Raw genomic sequence first — 20,179 nt, forward strand, 5'->3', positions numbered from 1 at the left:
GGGCTCCCAGGCCCGCTCCCGCTCCAGCGCGGCCCAGAGCAGGGGGAAGGCGGAGCTGCTGCGGGAGGGCGGCAGGAAGGGCGCCCGGCCGTGCGGCGGCTCCTCAGCACCCGCCGCGTCCAGCGTGGGCTCCGAGGCGTGGGCGCCGTTGGCGGCGCCGTACGAGCCCCGGCTGCCGTAGGCCAGGCGCAGCTCCTCCACCTGGGCGGGGGCAGCGGGCGGTGGCGGCCCTGCCTGCGCCACGCGTGAGGGCCGCTGCGCCTCGCCGCCCGCCCGTGCCACGACGGGGGGGGAACCTACCTGCTTGGACACGTCCGTCAGGAGGTCCGGCGAGGAGCGGCACTGCCGCTCGTCGTAGCGGGATGCGCCGCGCTTCCTGCAAGGCCCAGGGCGTCAGTCGGCGCGTGGCTGCCCACGCCGTTTCCCCCCCCTCGCCCCGCCAGCCCCCGGTACCTCTCGAAGGGCAGGCTCCGCAGCTGCCCCTTCCTCCCGTGCTCCAGCAGCTGCCTCTGTGTCCTCCCGCTGCAGCCGCCGGCGGAGAAAGGCCCAGGAGGAGCCGTCAGCCTCGGCCCCGCTCCCCGGGGAGGAGGCGACCGGCAGGACGGATGGTGCCAGCCTGTGGGTCGGTTGTCTCCTGGGGGGGTTTTACCTGTAGCGGAAACTGGAGCCCTTGCTGCACAGGAGGGCTTTGGGCTTGGACTTGGGTTCCTCGGAGAGCCTGAAGAAGGCATGATACTCCACACACATCTTCCAGAAGGTCTTGCAAGTGTCCCTGCTGGCCATGGCGAACTCCAGCGTGTCCTTGTGCAGCGCCTGCGTGGCCGCGAGCAGGCAGGCCGGCGTTGTCGTGAACGGGAAAGCAGCAGAAATGGGTTTTACTCAAAAAATCCAGGACTGTCCAGGCCCGCCAGCCAGCAGAGCGGGTCTGGGTAAGCCCAGGCTCGCAGCAGGCGACCCCACCACCCGGTCCTGAGCCGGGCAGCTGCTGCTGCCACAGTACTTACAGCGATGTTGGCATGGAGCTTGATGAGGAAATGCTTCCTCTTGAAGCTGAGCTTTCGGATTTTGGACCAGTTGAACGTGTTGATCTTTGTGTTGCCCTGCAAAGCCGGACGCGGTGGTTACGGGGGGAAGCGGGGACTGCAGAAGTAAGCTGGGCCAAGAGGTGACCCTCGGAGACACTGACACGGAGCAGACCCGACCTGAGGAGACTCTGACACAGCCCTGGGATCCCACCTTCGATCCCGTTCTCCATCGTCTGGTCCCAAAAATGGGAACGGAGCTTCAGGGCTTAACTCTACCAACTGAAGCTATTTGTAAGCCTCCACGATCCCAAGGCAACCTCAGCAGACGGCAAACACCCCTTACCCTTGGGTACCTGTACCATCGGTTTGCATGCGTCAACGCAATGCTTGTCGCTGCAGGAGCAGATACAGCCGTGTTACGTCATGCCACGACCCCGGGACCCTCCTGGTTTCCCGAGGGCGCCCGGGCTTTATTGGGATCACAGCTGCTCTAACCACGTATGCGTGCGAGGGCTGTTTACGGCTCTGCGTAAATAACTGGGTCTAGCAGCGCTAATTACGAACAGCAGACCCGCAGTCAGGATTTTTTCTGCTCTGGCAAGATGTTCCCAGGTTGAAATTAAGTCAGCGTGGGAGGCGAGCACTGCTTCACACGGGCTGCGAGGCAGTCTGTATTTATTCTGCCGCGATGCCGTGATTACAGCGTTATGTAATTGCACAGACATTAGATGGCTATTTTTTGCTCGAAGATTATACAGTAAACACGTGTGACGCAGCCATGTAACCTGTGGTGCCGACATCGCCGCGCTCCGGTTTACAAGGGCGAAACACGGCTCTCCCGTCCGCGGTGCCAGCGCGGAGGTCCGTCGGGGTGTGCTCATCCTCATGGGGTATTGGGGCGGTTTGGGGGCTACGCAGGCTGCTGAAGCCCCCCCCCCAGCAGCAAGGCCACCCGGCAGCTTACCCGCAGCACCAGCACCCCCATGGGCGTCACGGCCAGGTTGATCTGCATCCCTTCCCCGTCGCTGGCGGGGTGCGGGCGAATCCCGTACATCTCCAGCTTCCGGGCTACATCCAGCAGCTGCATGTCCGACTCGGCTGGCGTCTTCCCACTGGAGATGCCAATGAAGAGACAAGAGTGAGACGGCAGCTGCCGAAACGGGCTGGAAAAAGGCACGCTTTGGGCGCACCACTGCGCTCGCCGGAGGAGGACGGCGAGGGCTCACGCAGGGCGCCAGGCTCACGCGTCGCCAGCTCTGCGTGCTGATTAAAACGTCCCCATTTGCAGGCATCCGAGCGCCGTGCCGTGCTGTGATGGCACGCTTTTGGGGTGGGTTTCGGGGCCGGAAAGGCCAGGAGCCGGGCGGCGGCGCTTGCCTGTGTTTCCGGTGGTAGTGCATGATCTGGTCGTCCAGGCGCTCCTGGTTGGGCAGGTACTTGTGGGTCGCCAGGTGCTGCCGGTCCGTTTCTTCATGGAAGTCGCCCAGCTCGGCTGCGGGGCACAGGGGCGGCGGGGTGAGGCTGCAGGAGCCCGCCGGGACACCACGACGCCCCTGGATCCCCCCGCCGCGGCCCGGACCCCCTGCTCCCCGCGGGCGCTCGCCTGCCCTTACACTGCAGCAGGTGGGAGACGAGCAGCGCAGCGCTCTTGTCGCTGCAGGGCAGCCGCCCGAACGCCAGGTCTTTCTTGATCTGGAGGGTGAAGAGGTACCTGCGGAGGGGGAGAGGACAGTGCCCTGAGAAGGGGTCTTTTGCCAGGATGCAGCTCCGCAGAGAGCCAGGGCTGTGCTGCAAGGGGCTGGCTGCCCTGGTGCTGCTCCCATCACTAGGTTTCAGAGTTAACAGTCCTTTATGCTTCAGAGGGCATTTGCCCTCTTAGGGCTAATGAGCTGCTGAAGCACTGCATTGGTTACATTCTTAGTCCCTCTTTGCAATCCTTTCTTCAAAACATAAGAGCTAACTATGTTGTTTTTAAAAATAAAATTAAAGTTCTTATTTCAGAATGCAACTTGCAGCTAGACTGAGCAAAGTCAAACTCATGCACAACTTCTAGAAGTTCAGCAGTAAACAAGTTGCAGCCTCCTAAGAGTGCTGATCCATCAAGTGGATTTTAATTTGTTTATAAACAGAGGCTCAAGAAAAGATTTTTGCTTTTTTGTTCCATAAAGTACAAAGCTGTTTCACTACATAGAATTACCCATTAATAGATGGGTTCAGGTGGATGAAGATAAGGAGTTTAAATACATGCTTAGCAATTGCAAAAATAATATAGGACTGTGCAGTAAGAAAGGACCTGAGCAAACACTGTACCTGGTCAGCTCTTCTCTCAGATGTCCAGGGTCCACTGGGAAAAATTTCACCATAAATTTGAAAAGAACCTCCTTAGGATCTTAAAACACAACACCTTCATAAGTTTTCTTTTATGTGCCTGTTGAGAACATTTACAACTCTCTTCACACATGCTGCCTCCTGACGGAGTAAACCACTCGGATCCCTTGCAAATTAGGATTTAAAAGCCGCGAGCACTAGGGACTCCCTGCTGCCCCAGGACAACCAGCCCGCCCAGCTCCCCGGCGTTACGAACAAAAATGAGCTGCGAGTCGGGTGCCAAACCTGCACTAAGGGAAAACGCACCAGCATTTCTTTGAAACGGCAATTTGCCCCGCGGTCCCGCTGCAGTGGGTGTCCGCAAGGCTGATCGCGGGCAGCCTCAGGCACGCAGACCTAAACATTGGACTAGTGGAAAAGGGGGGGCAGGCTGAATGCAGAGGGCTGTGACCCCCCCCCCCCAGGGCAGCAGGGACAGGGGGTGCACGCGGGTGACTCGGTGCACCCGGAAAGGGGGGGGCTTTTTATCAAGCTCGTCCCTTACAGGGAGATTCATCCAAACACACACACACCCCGAGCATCCCTTCCTCCTCAGCCAAGCTGTCGGCACATGAACAGCCCAAGCCTAAAACAGTGCAGTTAGTTAGTTACCCAATTGCAAAGGCAGCAGCATTTCTGCAGGATTTTATACAGGGATTGTGGTGACCTCAAAAATCCTGCCCGGCCTCAGACTATAGAAGGAGCCCAGGTAAATGCCAGAAACCGAGTCCCTTCCCCAAGCACAAAAGACTGTGCAAATGCACCTGTGCCAGGCTGTCACTGAACATAAGAAGTTTATTTGTTAAATACTTACTTTTTACTTGCTTTGTTATGGGTTTTAGTAGTTCCAACCAGACCTGAAATAAGGCAATGTAGAACGGGGTAAATAAGTGGCATAGCAGGCCAAGCAATAGAAATAAAAGATGCAGCATCATGCAAGAATGCAATAAAAAACGCCGGTCAGCCCTGCTAGTGTGCCGAGCCATCCCACGGTGGGGGAGGCCCACACGCCGCGGACGGCTACGGATAAACCCCAAGGGCTGCGGCCAGCCCCGGGACAGGGACGGAGAGGGGAGCAGGGCTGGCAGCGAGCGCGAGGCGCTGGGCCCGTCACTCACATGGTTCCCAGCCTGGCTCCGAAACTCCAGCCCAAAGTACTCCTTCTCCGCAAGGTTGAGGTGGCCGCAGGTCAGGTTGAAGAGCCCTTTGCCGCAGGATTTTTGCTACCGGACAAACACACCGCGGAGGCAGCGGATTAGGTGATGCCAAGAGTGGAGAGGACCCGATTTCAGTGAGATCCGGAAGGCATTTCTGCCCCCCCCCCCCATATGATCTGTGGGATTTTTCCTGACCCTGCCACGGCCAAACTTTGTTCAATAAATGCTCATGGCACATGGGACAGGAACAAGCATGCTGTGTGCCACTTTCCTCAGCTCTTAGAAAACAGATTCCTTCTCACCGCTTTATTACAGAACTTAATAAGCAGGAAAGAAAAAGAAGAGGGAAAAAAATCGAATTTTTGGCTTTTTGAACCGCTGCTCCAAGCGGCTCCATCCCCAGCTCCTGAGGACGTGCGCCTGGTGCCCAGCATTACCATGGGAGAAGGCCGTGTGAGCCAGGAGCTGCCATGGCAAAAGCGTGCGATCAGCAGCAAGCCGCTCACGCCGCAAACCCGTGCAAGGGGCCGGGGCGCACGGACCACCAGCAAGCTCCCACCCGGCTGCAAATGGGACGCGCGCGGGCAAGAGCCCGGCATCCTTGCAGCAGCCTCGCGGAGGCAGACGAGTCGCCTCCCGCGTTACTGCTAGGGGCCGTTAACAGCAGCAGGATGGTGCGGTGAGAGCGCGCTGGGTGCCCACGGTCAGCCGGGCACTTTAGCAATGTTAAGGAAGCCGCGCAACACACAGGTAAGGGAGGCCGGTCGTTATCTGTTCTCAGTATCCAAAATACTCCGAGCGTAAGCGAGTTGCCTGATGTGCCTGGCCCTGCTTGCCCCATCCCGCTCTCTCCACGCGCTCCAGAAGGCACCAAAAAATCAGCAGGGAAGTGCCAGAAAAGCAACAAAAATCCTGCTACTCCTTTATTACCTGATGAAAAGCGGACCAAAAAAGAAAAAAAAAGACCGCTGGTTAGTGCAAAAGCAAGCTGGGTCAGACACCTGCTGCATCCCTGCATTGCTGGCGACGAAGACGAGGGCAGGCTGCGGCTGCGGCGGGCCAGCGGCTGCTCGCCACCCTCCCGGCAGGCAGGGGAGGGCGTCGCGGCCGCTCAGTGCGCGGCACGCTAATGACAAGCTTTCACAGCTTCTCCTGGCATGAAATTGCTAGCTCTGCGCTGCGAGGCTGCCGAAAAGTGATCGCATAATAACAGCACTCGCTCCGCAGCCCTCCTGGCTCTCCTCGAAATGACTGGATCGCCAGGGCAATTAAAACAATTACAACTGTTTTATTTCCAAAGCTGGAATTTTGCAGCATGAAAAGCCTCGGCCTTTTGTCAGGCAGCCGGCAAAAACCAGCAGCTCTTATCGGGTTACTGCCCACCGCGCGGCTGCTGCAGGACAGGGCGCCCCGCAACCCGCGAGCATCCCGGCACGGCCCCGGGTAGGAAACCCTGGCGGCCAGCGGAGAGGCGAGCTCAGCTTGCCCTTGCTCTCCACACTGGGAGCGGACGGGACGGGAAGCAGGGGGGGATTTTTCCACGTGCCGGGCGTGAGGATGTCCCCTGCGTGGCTGTGGCTGGGTGCAAGGCTGCAACCCAAACCCCAAGTCCCTCGCTGCAGCAGCGCGCATGGCCAGCTCCACGCAGCTCCTTTCAATAAGCCCCCATCCTTAATCATCGCAAAGGGCACAAGGCTGCAGGAGACTTTTTGTCCTGCGTTCACTCAGCCCCAGCAGTTTCGCTGGGCTTGCTCGATTTGTCTTTTCTTTCCTCTTTTTGTTCCAGATGAATCTTGCCCTGTAGCAAATTATACTTGCAAAGAAGCAAGCGCCGCGCGCGCTCGGGCTTTGTCGGGCTGCGGAGCGGTTTGCTCTTGCCGTGCTGCTCACGGAGAGGCTCCGAGCGCGGCACAAGTTCACAGCTAATTTTTTTTAACTCTTTCCGGAGAGCAGGCGAATGTCCCGAGTGCTTTTACAGACGAGGGCACGCGCCAGACCAGAGCTCCCGCCGCCCGGGGGGCAGAGGAGGGGGAGGCGGCACTGCGGCATCTCCTCGTGGTGCCAGAGGCCTCCCGGCCCGCTGCCCTCAGCGCCAGCACCTGCCCGAAAGCGATCCCAGCCTGTCCCAGCCGACACGCGGGCTCCCGCGGTGAAGCCACCCAGCAAACTTATGGTGGCTCCAGTACCAGCACTGACACACTTTGCAGTCACAGGTTTTGCACTTACAAAGCACTGGAAAACTCGGGTGCATCCCTCACCGAGAGCGGCTCGGAGCAGCGACCTGGAAGCCAGCATGGCAAACCGAAGTCGGGGCACGCGGAGAGCGATAAGTCACCAGGCGAGAGCTGGAAACCAGCAGCTGAAGCAGCCCGTGGCCGCCCCGACCCGCCGGTGGGGATGAGACGCCGGGCCGGGTTCGGGTACCGCCAAGACGCAGGCGAAAAAGCCGCCGCGGGGCCGGGGCCGAGCCCAGTCCCCTGCCAAGCCGGCCTGGAACCAGACCTCGCCGCACGCGCTGCCAGCCCTGATACCCACGCGACGCAGCGCGTGCACCCAGCGCGAGGGGGAATCAGGCCCGCCGTGTTTTGCCTCTTCTGTAATTTCCCCTCCCTTTATACTGAAATACCACACGTACAAAAGAGCTTTCCAAAGTCGGGAAGGGTTTGGGAATTGTTGCTTGAAATATCTGCTCCAAGCTTAGCCCAAAGCGGTCCTTTTATGATGGCGAAGCCACTAATCCAGCTACTCATTTACCGTAACCATACAGCATCAAATGCATGAAATGCCTAAAAGGGGTTTCCAGTATCTTTCCATGTAAAGAAAGGAAACGTCTAGGAGTTCCTCTAATGGAAGCTATTTGCTGCAATAACGTTGTGCAGAGCTATAGTGCTGTAAGAGTTTCGGGCAAAGAAGAAAGCAGAGACGGGAAAGTGCAGCAGTACTGTGGCAGCAGCATCTTTCAGATTGTCTCTCACTGTGCCCTGATCTAACCAGTATGAAAAACAGCATTTTTAAATGACCAGGCTCATTCTTAAGCTGACTCCAGGTCTATGATACATCATTAACTGAATTACATTAAATAACTTGCATGCTGTTTCAAATGATGGAATTACTTTACAATCCTCTTTTGTTCAAAACTGCTATTGCAAAGAAACCAAAGTACTTCTGAGACTGAACACAAGTTTTCTTATGCTATGCTATAAAAACCGAAAACAGGATTATCTAAGGAATGCAATACAACTTGAAGAAAAATAGGTTTATATAAAAAAGTTTCGTCCCATAGGAGATGCAGGTAAGTACTAGAATAGATCTACTTGAATTATCCAGTTCAGTTATCTATTGTGATTATCAAATCCTAATCAACAGTAAATGCTCAATCACTCTTGTAAGAAGATATGTTTCTAAAATATAGACAGGATACCACTTTATATTTAGCCCCAGATATATAAATATATTTATATATAATCTATAATATCATAGATATTAACACTTAACATTTAAAATACATTTAAACAGTTAATATTCAGAGCTAGTATTTATAAAGTGTGAATTACTAATGACAGTGTGCTTTGGGACACTGTAATACAGAAAATAAGATCCAAGATCCGCAGTTCTCCTCAAAGCCACACAGTTTTCTTTTTCAATCAAATACCCAAGAAGAGATGTACATACAGATGTTTCTCACCATGGGTAGTTTGGCTCAATATGTTATTTTTATTCTGTTCCCGGATTTTTTTCTTCCCTGTTGAATGCTTATACTGGCAGCCAAAAAATTGAAACAGAATTCCACACTTGTCAAGACCATCACTTTATATTAGCTGATTCCCCCAAAAATGACACCGGATAAGTAAAAGCCATTCCTCCTTTATAAATAATGCAAATAAGAGAGGACAGCAGGAGTATGCTGGTGCTGAAAGACACTTAGCAATCAGCACGACAAGCTCTTGGTTTGGATTTGGGGTTTTTTTTGCTTTTTTGTTTTTGTTTCCTTTTTTTTTTTTTTTTTTTTGCAAAGCCCAAACCGAGAAGCTATCACAGCCCATCAGAGGCTTATGCAATCCTTCGGAGCGGCACGGACTGCATCAACGAGCCCAAAACAGTAAGAATATGATGCCCACTTACATCAACTACGAAGATCTTCTGGGAGTCATCCAGAAACTGGACTTTGAGGTGCAGCATCCTCGAGCCGGCGGCTGGGCTCGCAGCGGGCGCGGGAGCGCTAGCAGTCGGAGCAGCGCGCCGGCAAGGCGAGCCCGGCTCTTCTCGCACGCAGCATCTCCCTCTCAGCTGGACGGCGAAGGCTGCGAGCGCAGGTGCAGGCTTCTCTCTGGAGCAAAGGAACCGAATGCCTAAAAGCAGGTTAAAAAAAATTACTGATATCCCCCCGGGTCTAAATATCTCCGCTATGTTGAGGGATATTTTCCCTCTCTGAATTACAGTTTTATTAATAGGGGGAAAGGTTGTCTGCCAGCGCTGCAGGATTTGCACTAGTGTGCCTGAGGTGGTCTCTGGTAAGCACAGAGCTTTAGCAGCTGCTGGTGGAGAAACGCAAGGGCAAAACGAGTCACGTTTCCTGCAGAGGGGCTGGGGGAGAGGAGCTAAGCTGCTCTCCCTGCGTTAAGTCACCGAGCAGCGAGCATCACCTTTTAAAATCAGGTTAAATTCCATTAAAACAAAGTGGCCAGCTAGCCTTGTGCTTGGCCAGTGCAGCTAGAAGTCTCCTGCTAGCTCTTGAGGTGGGAGACAAAATTACATATGATTCATACATATTCATATATATATAAAAAACTCATATTTTTATATATATATATATATATATATATATATATATTTGAGCAGATTTGAGCAGAAGTATGTTAAACTGGTAGATGGGCTGATACACTTCACCAGAGGATGGAGAACTGTTTCCAGCTGAAGTCAGCCCCCCGTGGGAGTCCTTGCTGGGGCTGGAGGTCCTGCCGCTCATGGGCACCTCGCACCCTGCTTTTGGCGTTCGTTAAGCTCACGACTCTTTGAGATAACCTGATTCCCGTCTCAGACCTAACGAGCTGTCGTCGCCACGCGCAGACACATGCGCGCACTTAAGCGCTCACTGTGTCTCCGGATCCCAGAAGGGCGACTACTGCTGCTAAACGGACCGGGGAGGAAAAGCTCATCCTTCCAGCGCCGGAGCTGGCTGCCCACCCTCGGGATCGCCGGCGCCCAGCCCAGCCCACTGGGCGCTACCTCCCCGCGGCGCGGCGGGCGTTGGGGGCTTGCGCTCGCTCAGTTGTGGCCCCTCTAGAATTTGTTTTTAAGCAGCGAACCAGGCAGCCGGTTCGCGCGCGGAGGTGCCCATGTGGGGTCTGGCCAGAGCCGGGTGCTCTTGGCAGGGCTGCTCTTGGTGCTGCACCACGGCTGCCCGGCGCAGCTCTCCCGCGGAGCAGGGGCAGCAGCTGCGGCCGCGCTCACGTCCCTAGAGGTGCTGTTGTCCTATGCGGAGACAAATGCAATAGGCAGTGCATTGGGGATCATTGTCATCGCTGCTGGAAAAAGCCACAGCTACATACGATCCTGTGGGACCCTGAACAACAAAAATGCATCACGACAAACCTAAAATGCCGTGTTATACGCCGCTGAGATTTTGTTTCCTGCTTTCTTTTCAGTTTCCTATGGAACATCTGCTGTAAGTCACTCCCAGGCAGCTGTGCCATTTGCTGTGTTCCCTCTTACACTCCCCAGATACTCCCGGGTATGTCAGGACAGAGGCTGTCAGGTCACGCACTTAACTAGCTGCCCTGGCTGCAAGGAGGAAAAGCACAGAGCACCCACGGATTATCATTATCCTATACACTTTCCCATATAGCCGGCAAGTGAAGAATGCACTGGCAGGCTCCAAAATGACTTTCTGTCACCCTGCTAATAACACCCAGCGCCTTCCCTTGCTTGCTGGCACAAGCCCAAGCGGTGGGACCGCACCAACGCTGGGCAGGAGCCTGCATCCATCCTGGCCCGATGAACGCAGCACTGCCGGAGCGGTGGGGATTACGCGGTCAGTCCCCGCAGACGGCACAACCTGGTTCGACGGTAGCGCAGGAATAAGTCGGCTCCGAGCACCGCGTCCGCTGGGGAGGGCCAGGTGCCCGCGGGTCACTGAGCGAAGCCCTGCAGCAGCATCACCGGAGCGGGACGGGCAGGGGCAGGGGAGCACGCTGGGGTTCGGACTCCTGTTGAACAGGACAGAAGAGAAGCATGAAGATTAAAGCAAAACTGCTTTCCTTGTAAACCTGCGCCACAAAGCAGCTGAGCTCCTCTTCTGCCAGTGGCAGGGGAAAGGACTGGCTGTACTAAATGTACTGTCACTGCAGCTTGGGACCAAATTTCCAGTGCTTCCCTTGGCCCATGGTTCTTGCTCTTTGTGTCACCGGAGAAGGGCGGCTTCATGTAGAAATCAGTCAAGAGGGCCGAGTGCCGTTTCCCCATGCATTTTTAAATGCTCGTGTCATTAAATATCGCTAGGTGCGGATGGGGGCAAGCAGCGCTCCAGCGAGCAGCCAGCGCATCGCTGCGTTGGCCGGTCACAGGCAGGGCTCCTGCCGTGGCGGCACTGGGCGCACTGGAGCAGCGGGTTGGCCACCCCGGCGTGCGGTGGCAGGGCCCCAGGAGAAGTCCCCGTCGCCTTCCTTCTGCTGGGGTGACTGCAGCCGGCTGGAGCGGCGCATGGGGAGCTGCCGGGAGCGGCAGAGCCGGCTGGCTCGCCTGGAACCCCGGGAGGAGCAATCCTGGCTGCCAGCTCCTGCACTGAGTCACCGCTGACCTCCAGCCAGGCACGTCCACCCTCCTTATTCACAGCATCGAGGAATAACGTAGAAACGCAACGCAAATACGGTGCGGCAAAGTGGGGAGGAATTGCACTGGGCAAGCGGACAGCACTAGGCTGTGGTCTCTTTTGGCCTCTCAAACACCTCGGTGTTTGCCAGGACGGATCAAGCAGAACAGAAACAAAAAGTCTCATTTCTTCCAAACGCCGCTGTGAACTTTCCCTCCTGGTCTTTAGGGTTTGCTTGCTTGCTCCCTCCCTGCCCCCGGAAGCTGTGACCATGCCGACCTCCAGCACTTCTGATGCCAGGTTGAGTCACTGCCATTACGGTCCATGTGTTTTGTCGTTTTTAGCATCAAATTCATTTTAGAGGACAGAAAAGGAAGAAGACAAGATAGACAAGATGGAAGAGAGGTCTGCCAGGGGATTTTAAATACCATAGCCCAAAAGGCAAGAACCCATACCCAGCTGACGGGGAGAAGGGTCATCCTGTACTAATCCTATTTTTCACACTCAAAGCATTTGCTATTGGCAACTGCTAGGGACAGGAACTCACCTAGGTGGACTTTGGTCCATAGTGGCCTTTCAAACATTTACCTTAGATCTTTCCTTCTTTAGCACAAACCCATCAGCTGGAGTTGCCAGGAGAACTTCTGCGTTCACTCTTCACCCAAGCCATAAATCTCCCAGCTGCAGGGCCAGCAATGACAGCAAAAGGCCTGCTTGATTGCTGTTGCTGGAAGCAGGCTCAGGCACAGCCAAAGTCCTGTTTGAATAGCACTAGACACATGAGAGGAACATGATCAGCTGTTTGATATATCCAAGTCAGTGCACTAAAATTGGCAAAAAAAGGGAAATATCTTTCTGGAATAAGATACCTGCAATGTTCCCACCACCACACCTAAAGGAATTACTTCGCTCAGAATTGAGGTCCTGGCTTAGGTACTAGCTGTTTGAAAAACAAAACAAAACAAAATAAAATGAATTCTTAAAGGAGTCCAAAAGAAGTAGTTTTAAAAAACTACATCTGAAAGAACTGAGTTTGTTTAGCTTAGAAAAGGAAGAAGGGGAACTACAGTGGTCTCCTGAAGTGTGATGGACCATTTCAGTAAGAATGATCAGCTGTGCTCCAAAGGCATGGGGAAACAAAGAAATTGCCTGAAATTGTGGAAGATTTGAGTTAGGTCCCTTTACCGGTTAGGAATACTAGAGCAGGCTGGAGAAGCCAAGGATGATTCAAGCATGTGTCAGAGATGGTCCAAGGACCCTTGATCCTGCATTGGTGCAGAGAAAGGATGAGGCGATCCAGTGCCCTTCCGGTCTCACATTTCTCTGGCTCTACATGTGAGCCCACGTAGATGCTTCCCATTTGCAGGCTTGCATAAGTGAGGAGACGTTCCAAGGATTTAGTCATTCCTGGATCTCCTGTTGCCACTGGTTACAGAGGACCTGTGTGGGAAGGGGAAGGAGCTGGAGGTAAAAGGAAACGTTTTATTCCTGACTGTGCTGCTAATTCACTGGGTGACTGCAGGCAAGCACTCAGCCTCCCTGCAGACTCATACTCTCTTTTGTAAAGCACTGGCCCATCCCTGGATGAAAAGGGTTATACAAAAGATGCCAAACTCTATTAATCCATTGCTGAAAAAAGATCACAAGAACATCTGGCAAAATGGCACTTCACTGACAGCTCTCAGATGAGACTCTTCTCAGGAAAATATCAATAATTGGCCCTAAATAATAAGTTTTTCAAGTCTTTAACAATGAATATTATTTTTCACCGACTTCCCAAGTTGTATTTTATTTTGATCATATCTCTACAGTTGCAATGGACTGAGCACGTCCTTCGCTTCTAAAAACTTCTGCTCCAGAACCATTCTATTTATTGAATATAATAAACAATGATACATTTGCATTTCTACCAAATTGCCCTTGCAGAACACCAGCTAAATAGTCTGACATCAGTGTGCTGCAACCTGTTACTCATATAATTGCTGGGGAAACTGAAATCGTTGCATTTTTAATTTTGTGGTTTAGGTATAATCTGCCCATTACCTTCCAACTGCAGGATTGGGCTTCTCTGCCCAGCACTTTGTTCTGACACCAGAAGATGACATTACGTAGCAGCATTTCTCTCCCCAGTCTGCCCCAATCCTCCTCAGGACACAGATCCTTAGTGTCAGATACTTGGTGCCTGCTCTTCTTGCTAACACTCCCATTTAGAGCTGTACTTATGGCCATGCAACATCGCTAATACTGCTCATTGAAAGAAACTGCTCATTGAAAGAAACTCAGTGGACACCCTGGTGTTCATCAGCATTAATAAAGTGTGTCAGCAAAACTTGATGATGCTGACAGGAGGGGACCAGTTGCTATGCATGAAAACTGGCAGGAGGACTTAATTTGGACCAGATTGCAATATAAAGTAGGTTTAGCTTTGTTTAAGCGCTAAATCAGCTTCAAAGTCAATCATCCTGCTCTCCCTGCTTTGTTTTAGTAACAGTTTCTGACATTCAGTGGAGCAGAGCCACATCGTACAAATCCTGTTGTTGCAATTACATTTTTTACCTCAACTTTAGTGGAATCCCATCACTCTTTTTACCAAGCTGCAATAACAGAGCAGGAAATTGTAAATACCCCTTGATTATGCACAAAAAACTCCCAAGTATAATCTGCAATTCCAGACACGTGTTAGACAAAATAACTATAAGCACAAACCTTTCTTTGAAGTCTTGCTAAGAAATATCCAGGTCATGCAACCAAAGTCCTGAAATATTAACTTATTTCAAATTCTCTTCTCTCTCTGACCTATACAGCACCGTGTTAGCCTTGCAAGGACGAAGCATAGCCCCACTCTGAAGAAAAATATCACCAGGACGAACTAGACCTTCACTTCCAAGCTCCCTCTTGTGGTTGTTGTGCCCAACAATAAACAGTGAAGGTGGCAGGGATGAACAATTCAGGGTAGTAGTAACGGAATCCATCATGCATCGATGTATACTGTTGGCTTTTCTTCATTTTTCAGTTTTTATATGCTATGTAAAAAAACTATTACCAGGCACTGAATAATACAGTTTGTTGTAAACAAATGTAAATGATATCAGAGGTTGTACAAGAAACCCAAATAATAGCCCAGCACTGGTACTACCCAGAATAATATATTATCTCATTTTTAATATGCCATTTATGCTTTGTTGTTGGCACAGCTATATAAAGAGCACTTGATGTTTAGTTTGAAAAGATCGCTTAGAAAGACATAAGAAAGCAACGCATACAGAAAGGAAAAGTCTCATGAATATATCAAGTCAAAGGAGGACTGACGCCTCCAAAGACCCAGGCTTCTCTTAGTAGTCAGTCATTTCTAGCCAGGGAGATGCATCTCACTAAATCTATGTAGTAGTCCAAAGAACAGGACCTGCATATGCTGGTCTTAATTTGCTTCGGACATGTACTGTTCCTGGTCCCTGCACTTGCAAAACCCTAGGTTAAGAAGACACAAGGCGAGTAAATTTACCTGTAGTCCAGTAGTCCCATGGCGAGGTCTCCAGGTGCTCAAGCTCTTTGTCCTCAGAGTGCTGTCAGGAGTCCAACCAACCAACCCTCCTCCCTAAGGCTCTCCTGAGTCACATGCAGAGCTTTCCTAGCTTATGCCCCCAAAAGAAAAAACACAGACCCCCCCCCAACTAGGAACCAATACTGATTTCAAAATATGTGTATTATGCTACAGAAATCTGAATGACAGGTGGGCAGTGTCCCCTTTTCTGCTCATGCAGTTCTGGCAATAGAGAATCGTGAGACTATATGCAGCAGCGTAATCCCCATTCAGCGTAATCCCCATTCAGATGGGGATTAAAGGCCAGGGTGGTGAAAACCTTTGCTGAGCACCATCAGGAAGGATCTTACAGCCAAAGGCTGATTCTGAGGAAGCTGCCAAATTGAGTCTGTAATACTGGGTGAAGAGATTGAATACTAAAGGAAAGGAGGGAGCTCTAAGGAACTATATTGCTTATTTTCATGACAGGTGTGGTTTCCTTCTTGGCTCAAGACAACCAGCTCTGATTGAGTAACCATTGATTACATCTAGGCAAAGAAATGCACGTGTTCTCAAGGTGCCTCCAGGCTAATGGAGCAGACCTATCTCACCATATGGATCTTGATCCTGAGTTTTGTTAACATATTTCCCTCCCAAGTAGCCTCTCTTCCCCCATTCCCTTCTCTTCCTTATAACCTCCCCTAAAAGGCCTTTATCGCATTTCAGTCCTATCAAGTCCTACTGAACTCCATGTATAAAGCTCAAAGCAGAGCTAAGGTTGTGTTGAAGCCATTCTTCGGCACAGGAAGTGGAGGACAACAGAGCAGCTTCCACCTGAAGTTGGAAGTTTGGTACTTCTGTAGTGATCAAAGGCAACCTCTGCCTCACGGCTCCTCTTCCATGGCCTTCTGGCAGAGAGTGGTAGCTGGGAGACAGACATGTTTCAAAGAACAAGATACATTCCTAGACCATGACTGGCTCAAGGTTTGAGAGGCACACTCATAAAACCTTTCCAAATTTTTAATTTGTACCCCAAGATGAAATAGTTCAGATGTCCTGAGATACTGTGCTGACATTTAATAGAGAAACAGCTTAGAGAGTTGCCACTCTAAAGAAATGTTTTAACTAACAGATGTGTCTCCAAAAGGAACCATTTACAGCCGGGAGTCAAAGTACATCTAACCATAGTTTGACCCTGGACAGGCCCTGAAGCTAAAATCTTTATTCAAACCTATTCAAAAAATTTGCATTACTGAGATTAGACACATGGCATTTGGCAAGTCTGTGCTAATTCCTGGTACATCAAACGGAAAACAACAACAGGATCAGTAATGGGACTGAGGTCACAGAAACACAGGGCTGCAAGGACTTCAAGAGATCACGTATGACAACCCACCATACTAAAGCAGGAACTAGACACCCCCTGCCCTTCCTCCAACAAATGGTTATCCAATGTTGTCTCCAGAAATTCTAGTGGAATACGCTCTACCACCTCCAAAGGTAGAGCTTCAACTATCCAAAAAGAAGGTTTTTTTCCCCCTCATTTTCAACTTAAATCAGCTTTGCTGAAAATTCAGTTTATTTCTTCTTACTTTCCCACAGTGGCTATGCTGCTGTTGATTACATGATCATTGTTAACTTGCTTTTAAGAATAAGGGTCTAAGGTCTGCTACAGTGGTAGGATGAATCCCATGCTGTCAATTAATCATTCTTTCTGCAAGTTCCCAAAAGGACAAGCAGCCCTTCAGGAATGTCACAAATGGCAAATATATTTCCTCTTTTCTGGACTGACCAGATAATTTAAGTCTCATGTCAAGATAGATCTTCTAAGGACGTAAAACTGGATGAAGTAGTCAGCTTAAAGACAGGAAAAAGGCAAGAAAATGAGCTTGAAGAGCCAGAAATTTCCCCAAAAGCTGATTGTCTGTTTAATTTACTGAGTTGTGTTTATTTATCAATTGTACATTTTAGTATGGGCATGGGAAGTTTAAAGCCAAATCAGTTAACTTACAGTATCTCAAAGATGTGACAGATACCTATGACTTTCATAAATCTTTTTTTTTTTTTTTTAATGTTCTAGCTCACTTATTTATTTACATGCAAAAAGTGCAGCTTCAAAATGATTCTGCAATGCTAGTGCATATGATTCCAGGTAAGTCCAAGCACCTGGCAGTCCTTAACACAGTCTCCCACGTTATGTTCCCAGCAGGGAAGTGCTATGATTAACATTTTTCATCCGAGGCAAGAACCATTGAGAACACCCAGCAGCCGGCAGTGTCTCAGCGTCTCAAATCCCATGCAAGCCTAATCACTGGAAACATGATTTGGAGGAAATAATTCACTGTTAGAAAGTTGTCCCAGAGCACTCAGATGGAACCAACAGCATACCAAGGAGCATACACACATAATAAACCAAACATAAACAGCAAAGATTGCCCATCAGTGAATATTTTTCATGTTCCTGAAACAAAAGACACTCTTCCCCACCAATTATCACACGTAGCTTGACTTTGTGAAGGGGCTTGAAGAGATACTCAGCTTTGAAAGAGAGCACCAAAGGCGATGAAGCTTTTTTTCTTACTGATTCCATACCAAAATATACTGTTTCCATGGAGAATAACATTTTTTCCCCTACGGCTTTGCAATCCAATTGCATCATCACCGCCAGGAAAGCCATTTGCAAGCTCAATGCTGCCCTCAATGGAGCCAACAAATAGCTACAGGCAGGATTTGACCCTTGGATTGAACAACGCTGTTGCTGCTTTACAGCCAGAACTCTGTCTTCCTTGCTCCTCACAGCTGTATTGACCAGGCAGTACTAAAAGCGGCTACTTCATAAGATGAGCATGTTATCGCACTTTCATACAGTGCAGGGCACAGGGCCACCTCACCTCTTTGCAGAGCTTGCCGCAGGGACGGCAGCTATGTGCACACTTCCTCTAGCTGCTGAGTAACTGAGCAGTGACTCAACAAATGACTGAAGCTCCTACCGTCAGGCCAGACAAGCTACCGGGGCTACCGACTTTCAAGCAGATAGATAGCTCAAACAGGTCAACACGCATTGTTTGAGAATCCATATCTCATTTTAATTAAGACTAGACACTTCCACCCAGAACTGTAATTACGCAAAAGCCTCTTAGGGCAGATAACAGCGCGCTACTCGACACGAGGTGCGGCTCCTGGTTTACACTCCACCCACTCAGGATATCTTGTGCACTTCCTCGTAGGGCTGTCTCCACTGCAGGGTTCACGCGGTTGGTTCATACCCAGGCGCAGTCAACCAAGCTGCAAAGCCAACGCTGCCGTCATTAGCAATTCATTTATGTGTCACCGCGCTACGTGGGAGCGGGGTGGGGAAGAGCCCTCTCGGCTCTGCTGCAGTTAACTGCTGCTTTCCAAATGCACTGGGGGGGCCCTACCTGTCCTGACTGCACAGGGGAAGTGAGACACTGCAGAGCTTTCTGCACGGCATGTGTGCTTTTATAGCAGGGACTGTTAAACCAGAGAAAAAGCAGCGTGTATGGAGCCTCGAACATACAGACTCCTAAACCAGCTAGCTAGGTTTAAAGCAACATGAAGCTGTCACGCCTATTTTAGGCAGGACACTGCTTAACCACTTGTTCAGCAGCTCAGTTGACTCTCAACACCAACACTTTTGAAAGATAATGGTCTTAAACATGAATCTGACGTGCTCCCTTAAGCTCCCAAACCAGACTACTCTGTACTGTCACTTCGAAGCAAACCGGTGGTGTAAAGCCGCACAGACCTATCGGCTGAACTTGCATGCAGTTCCCAGTCTCCGAGGGGAAGCAGGAAGCAGCTTGCTTAACGACAGGGGAGACTGCCCCAAGGAATCCAGAATGTTATTGCTGAATTATGACTTTTTTTTAACCACACAAGAGAAAGCAGACGTACACAACAGTCAGCTGACTTTTTACATCTCAGAGCAAGCCAGTCCCTATTTACTAGTTACCATACTCACTGGCAAATTAAGACCAGTCAGAGCACGGCAAGCTTTGCCCACCACCACCACCACCACTCTTGGTGAGGGGGCTAAGGGAAACATACATTTAATCCACAATCACTTTTAATGGGAATCCTCCCCTTTTCCCTGTCATTTCCCCTCAGGGCAGGAATTAGTCCCCTAACAGTGAGCAAGTATAAGCAGTAGGAAGAAACAGCATGGAAGCCTGGCTCCAAGACAAAGCTAACACTGTTCCAGGAGGGGGGTGGTGGTGGTGATAAGGATGCTAAGTGCTTTTGTCTGTCTCCACATCACTCATGATTGAAGCTGCCTCTAAGGTAGCAAGTTTTTGCAAAGTTTAAATCACTTTGTATATTAATTAAGATGTGGCTTTAGTTGCATATGCTGTACTAAAGATCAGTACCAAATGCTAAGGTCTGCGGAAGACGGACTTTCGGTTTGAAGGCCCAGATGACTCAATCACTGACTTAGCAAACTCAAGGCTTTTACTGGAACATTTAAGATAATGGTTATCAAATAGCTTTGGGCACTCTCAGCTGGATCGTTTTCTAGAAAATTCTTCTGCTTCTTGCAAAACAGAGCTCCAGCAGTGCATACTTTGCTAGTGTGGTGGAATGACACCAGTTCTGGGCTAGTATAGTGGAGACCAACTGGAGTGAGACAGCAGGAAGATCTGTCAGGACCCATCACAATTGCCATCTTCACACATACGAAAGTGTATGAAAAATAAGGTTAAAGACTGAGAAAAGAAAACATGGACATTTCTTTTGAACAAAGCTTCAGAAAAAGATTAATACTGCAATAGGGAGCTTTCGAAAAAGGAAGAGCCATGTCCAAACATGGCTGGACACCTCTAAGACTTTACAGAGAAGCTTGATAGGCTTTAGATTCACCAGCAAATGTAGTACTGCAGCCAGCTCCCCAGGTGGAAGGGAGCGAAGATCACCCTACCTGCCCCAGAGGAGAGGCACCATTACTGCTTTGGAACAGGCTCCTCAGCTCACAGGGGAGTCCCTCAGGTCCAGGCAGAGCCTGCCTGGCTCACGGAGATAACGCACAGTCCGAGGACATGGTCCGAACTCTACTCAGAGCACCTAAGGCAGCGTGAGCTTTACCCCCCTGTCTGGGCACCCCTATATACCCCGTTTCCCCGAGCCAGAGGAAGTCACTCAGTTGCAGTTATTACGTTTAGAATAGCCAGTACCTCAAAACAAATAAATAAATAATTTTAAAAAATATAAAAAAAAGTATTAAATAAAGGCTTGTCTGTTAGGCCCACTTTAAAAGAAGAAATTGAAAACAGACTACTCACCCCGG

At 50.6% G+C, this 20,179-nt stretch overlaps 1 protein-coding gene across 1 annotated transcript; it reads right to left on the reverse strand.

Annotated features, from left to right (window-relative positions):
* Positions 1-273: 273 nt before the first annotated feature.
* On the reverse strand, positions 274-14,143 carry FRMD7 (FERM domain containing 7). Its single transcript, XM_026082740.1, has 15 exons — positions 14,064-14,143; positions 12,543-12,797; positions 12,227-12,297; positions 11,946-12,128; positions 10,605-10,755; positions 8,672-8,898; positions 4,511-4,615; positions 4,207-4,249; positions 3,336-3,414; positions 2,639-2,736; positions 2,403-2,517; positions 1,990-2,137; positions 1,005-1,100; positions 650-813; positions 274-522 (listed from the first exon to the last, which is right to left on the reverse strand). The coding sequence occupies exons 6-15, from the start codon at positions 8,726-8,728 to the stop codon at positions 318-320; spliced, it is 1,110 nt and encodes a 369-aa protein (XP_025938525.1). The 5' UTR covers positions 8,729-8,898; positions 10,605-10,755; positions 11,946-12,128; positions 12,227-12,297; positions 12,543-12,797; positions 14,064-14,143; the 3' UTR covers positions 274-317.
* Between the last annotated feature and the right edge of the window lie 6,036 nt (positions 14,144-20,179).

The sequence above is a fragment of the Apteryx rowi genome, unplaced genomic scaffold (genome assembly GCF_003343035.1).
Source record: "Apteryx rowi isolate R43461 unplaced genomic scaffold, aptRow1 scaffold_59, whole genome shotgun sequence".
NCBI lineage: Eukaryota > Metazoa > Chordata > Aves > Apterygiformes > Apterygidae > Apteryx > Apteryx rowi.

What these genes read in the sequence shown, in the direction of transcription:
- FRMD7 (XM_026082740.1), bottom strand. Translation starts at nt 8,728, where the DNA reads ATGCTGCACCTCAAAGTCCAGTTTCTGGATGACTCCCAGAAGATCTTC. An exon ending in CATAACAAAGCAAGTAAAAA is followed by an intron (nt 3,415 to 4,206) that starts GTAAGTATTTAA and finishes TTGTGTTTTAAG; the next exon opens with ATCCTAAGGAGGTTCTTTTC. An exon ending in GGCTCCAGTTTCCGCTACAG is followed by an intron (nt 523 to 649) that starts GTAAAACCCCCC and finishes CGGCGGCTGCAG; the next exon opens with CGGGAGGACACAGAGGCAGC.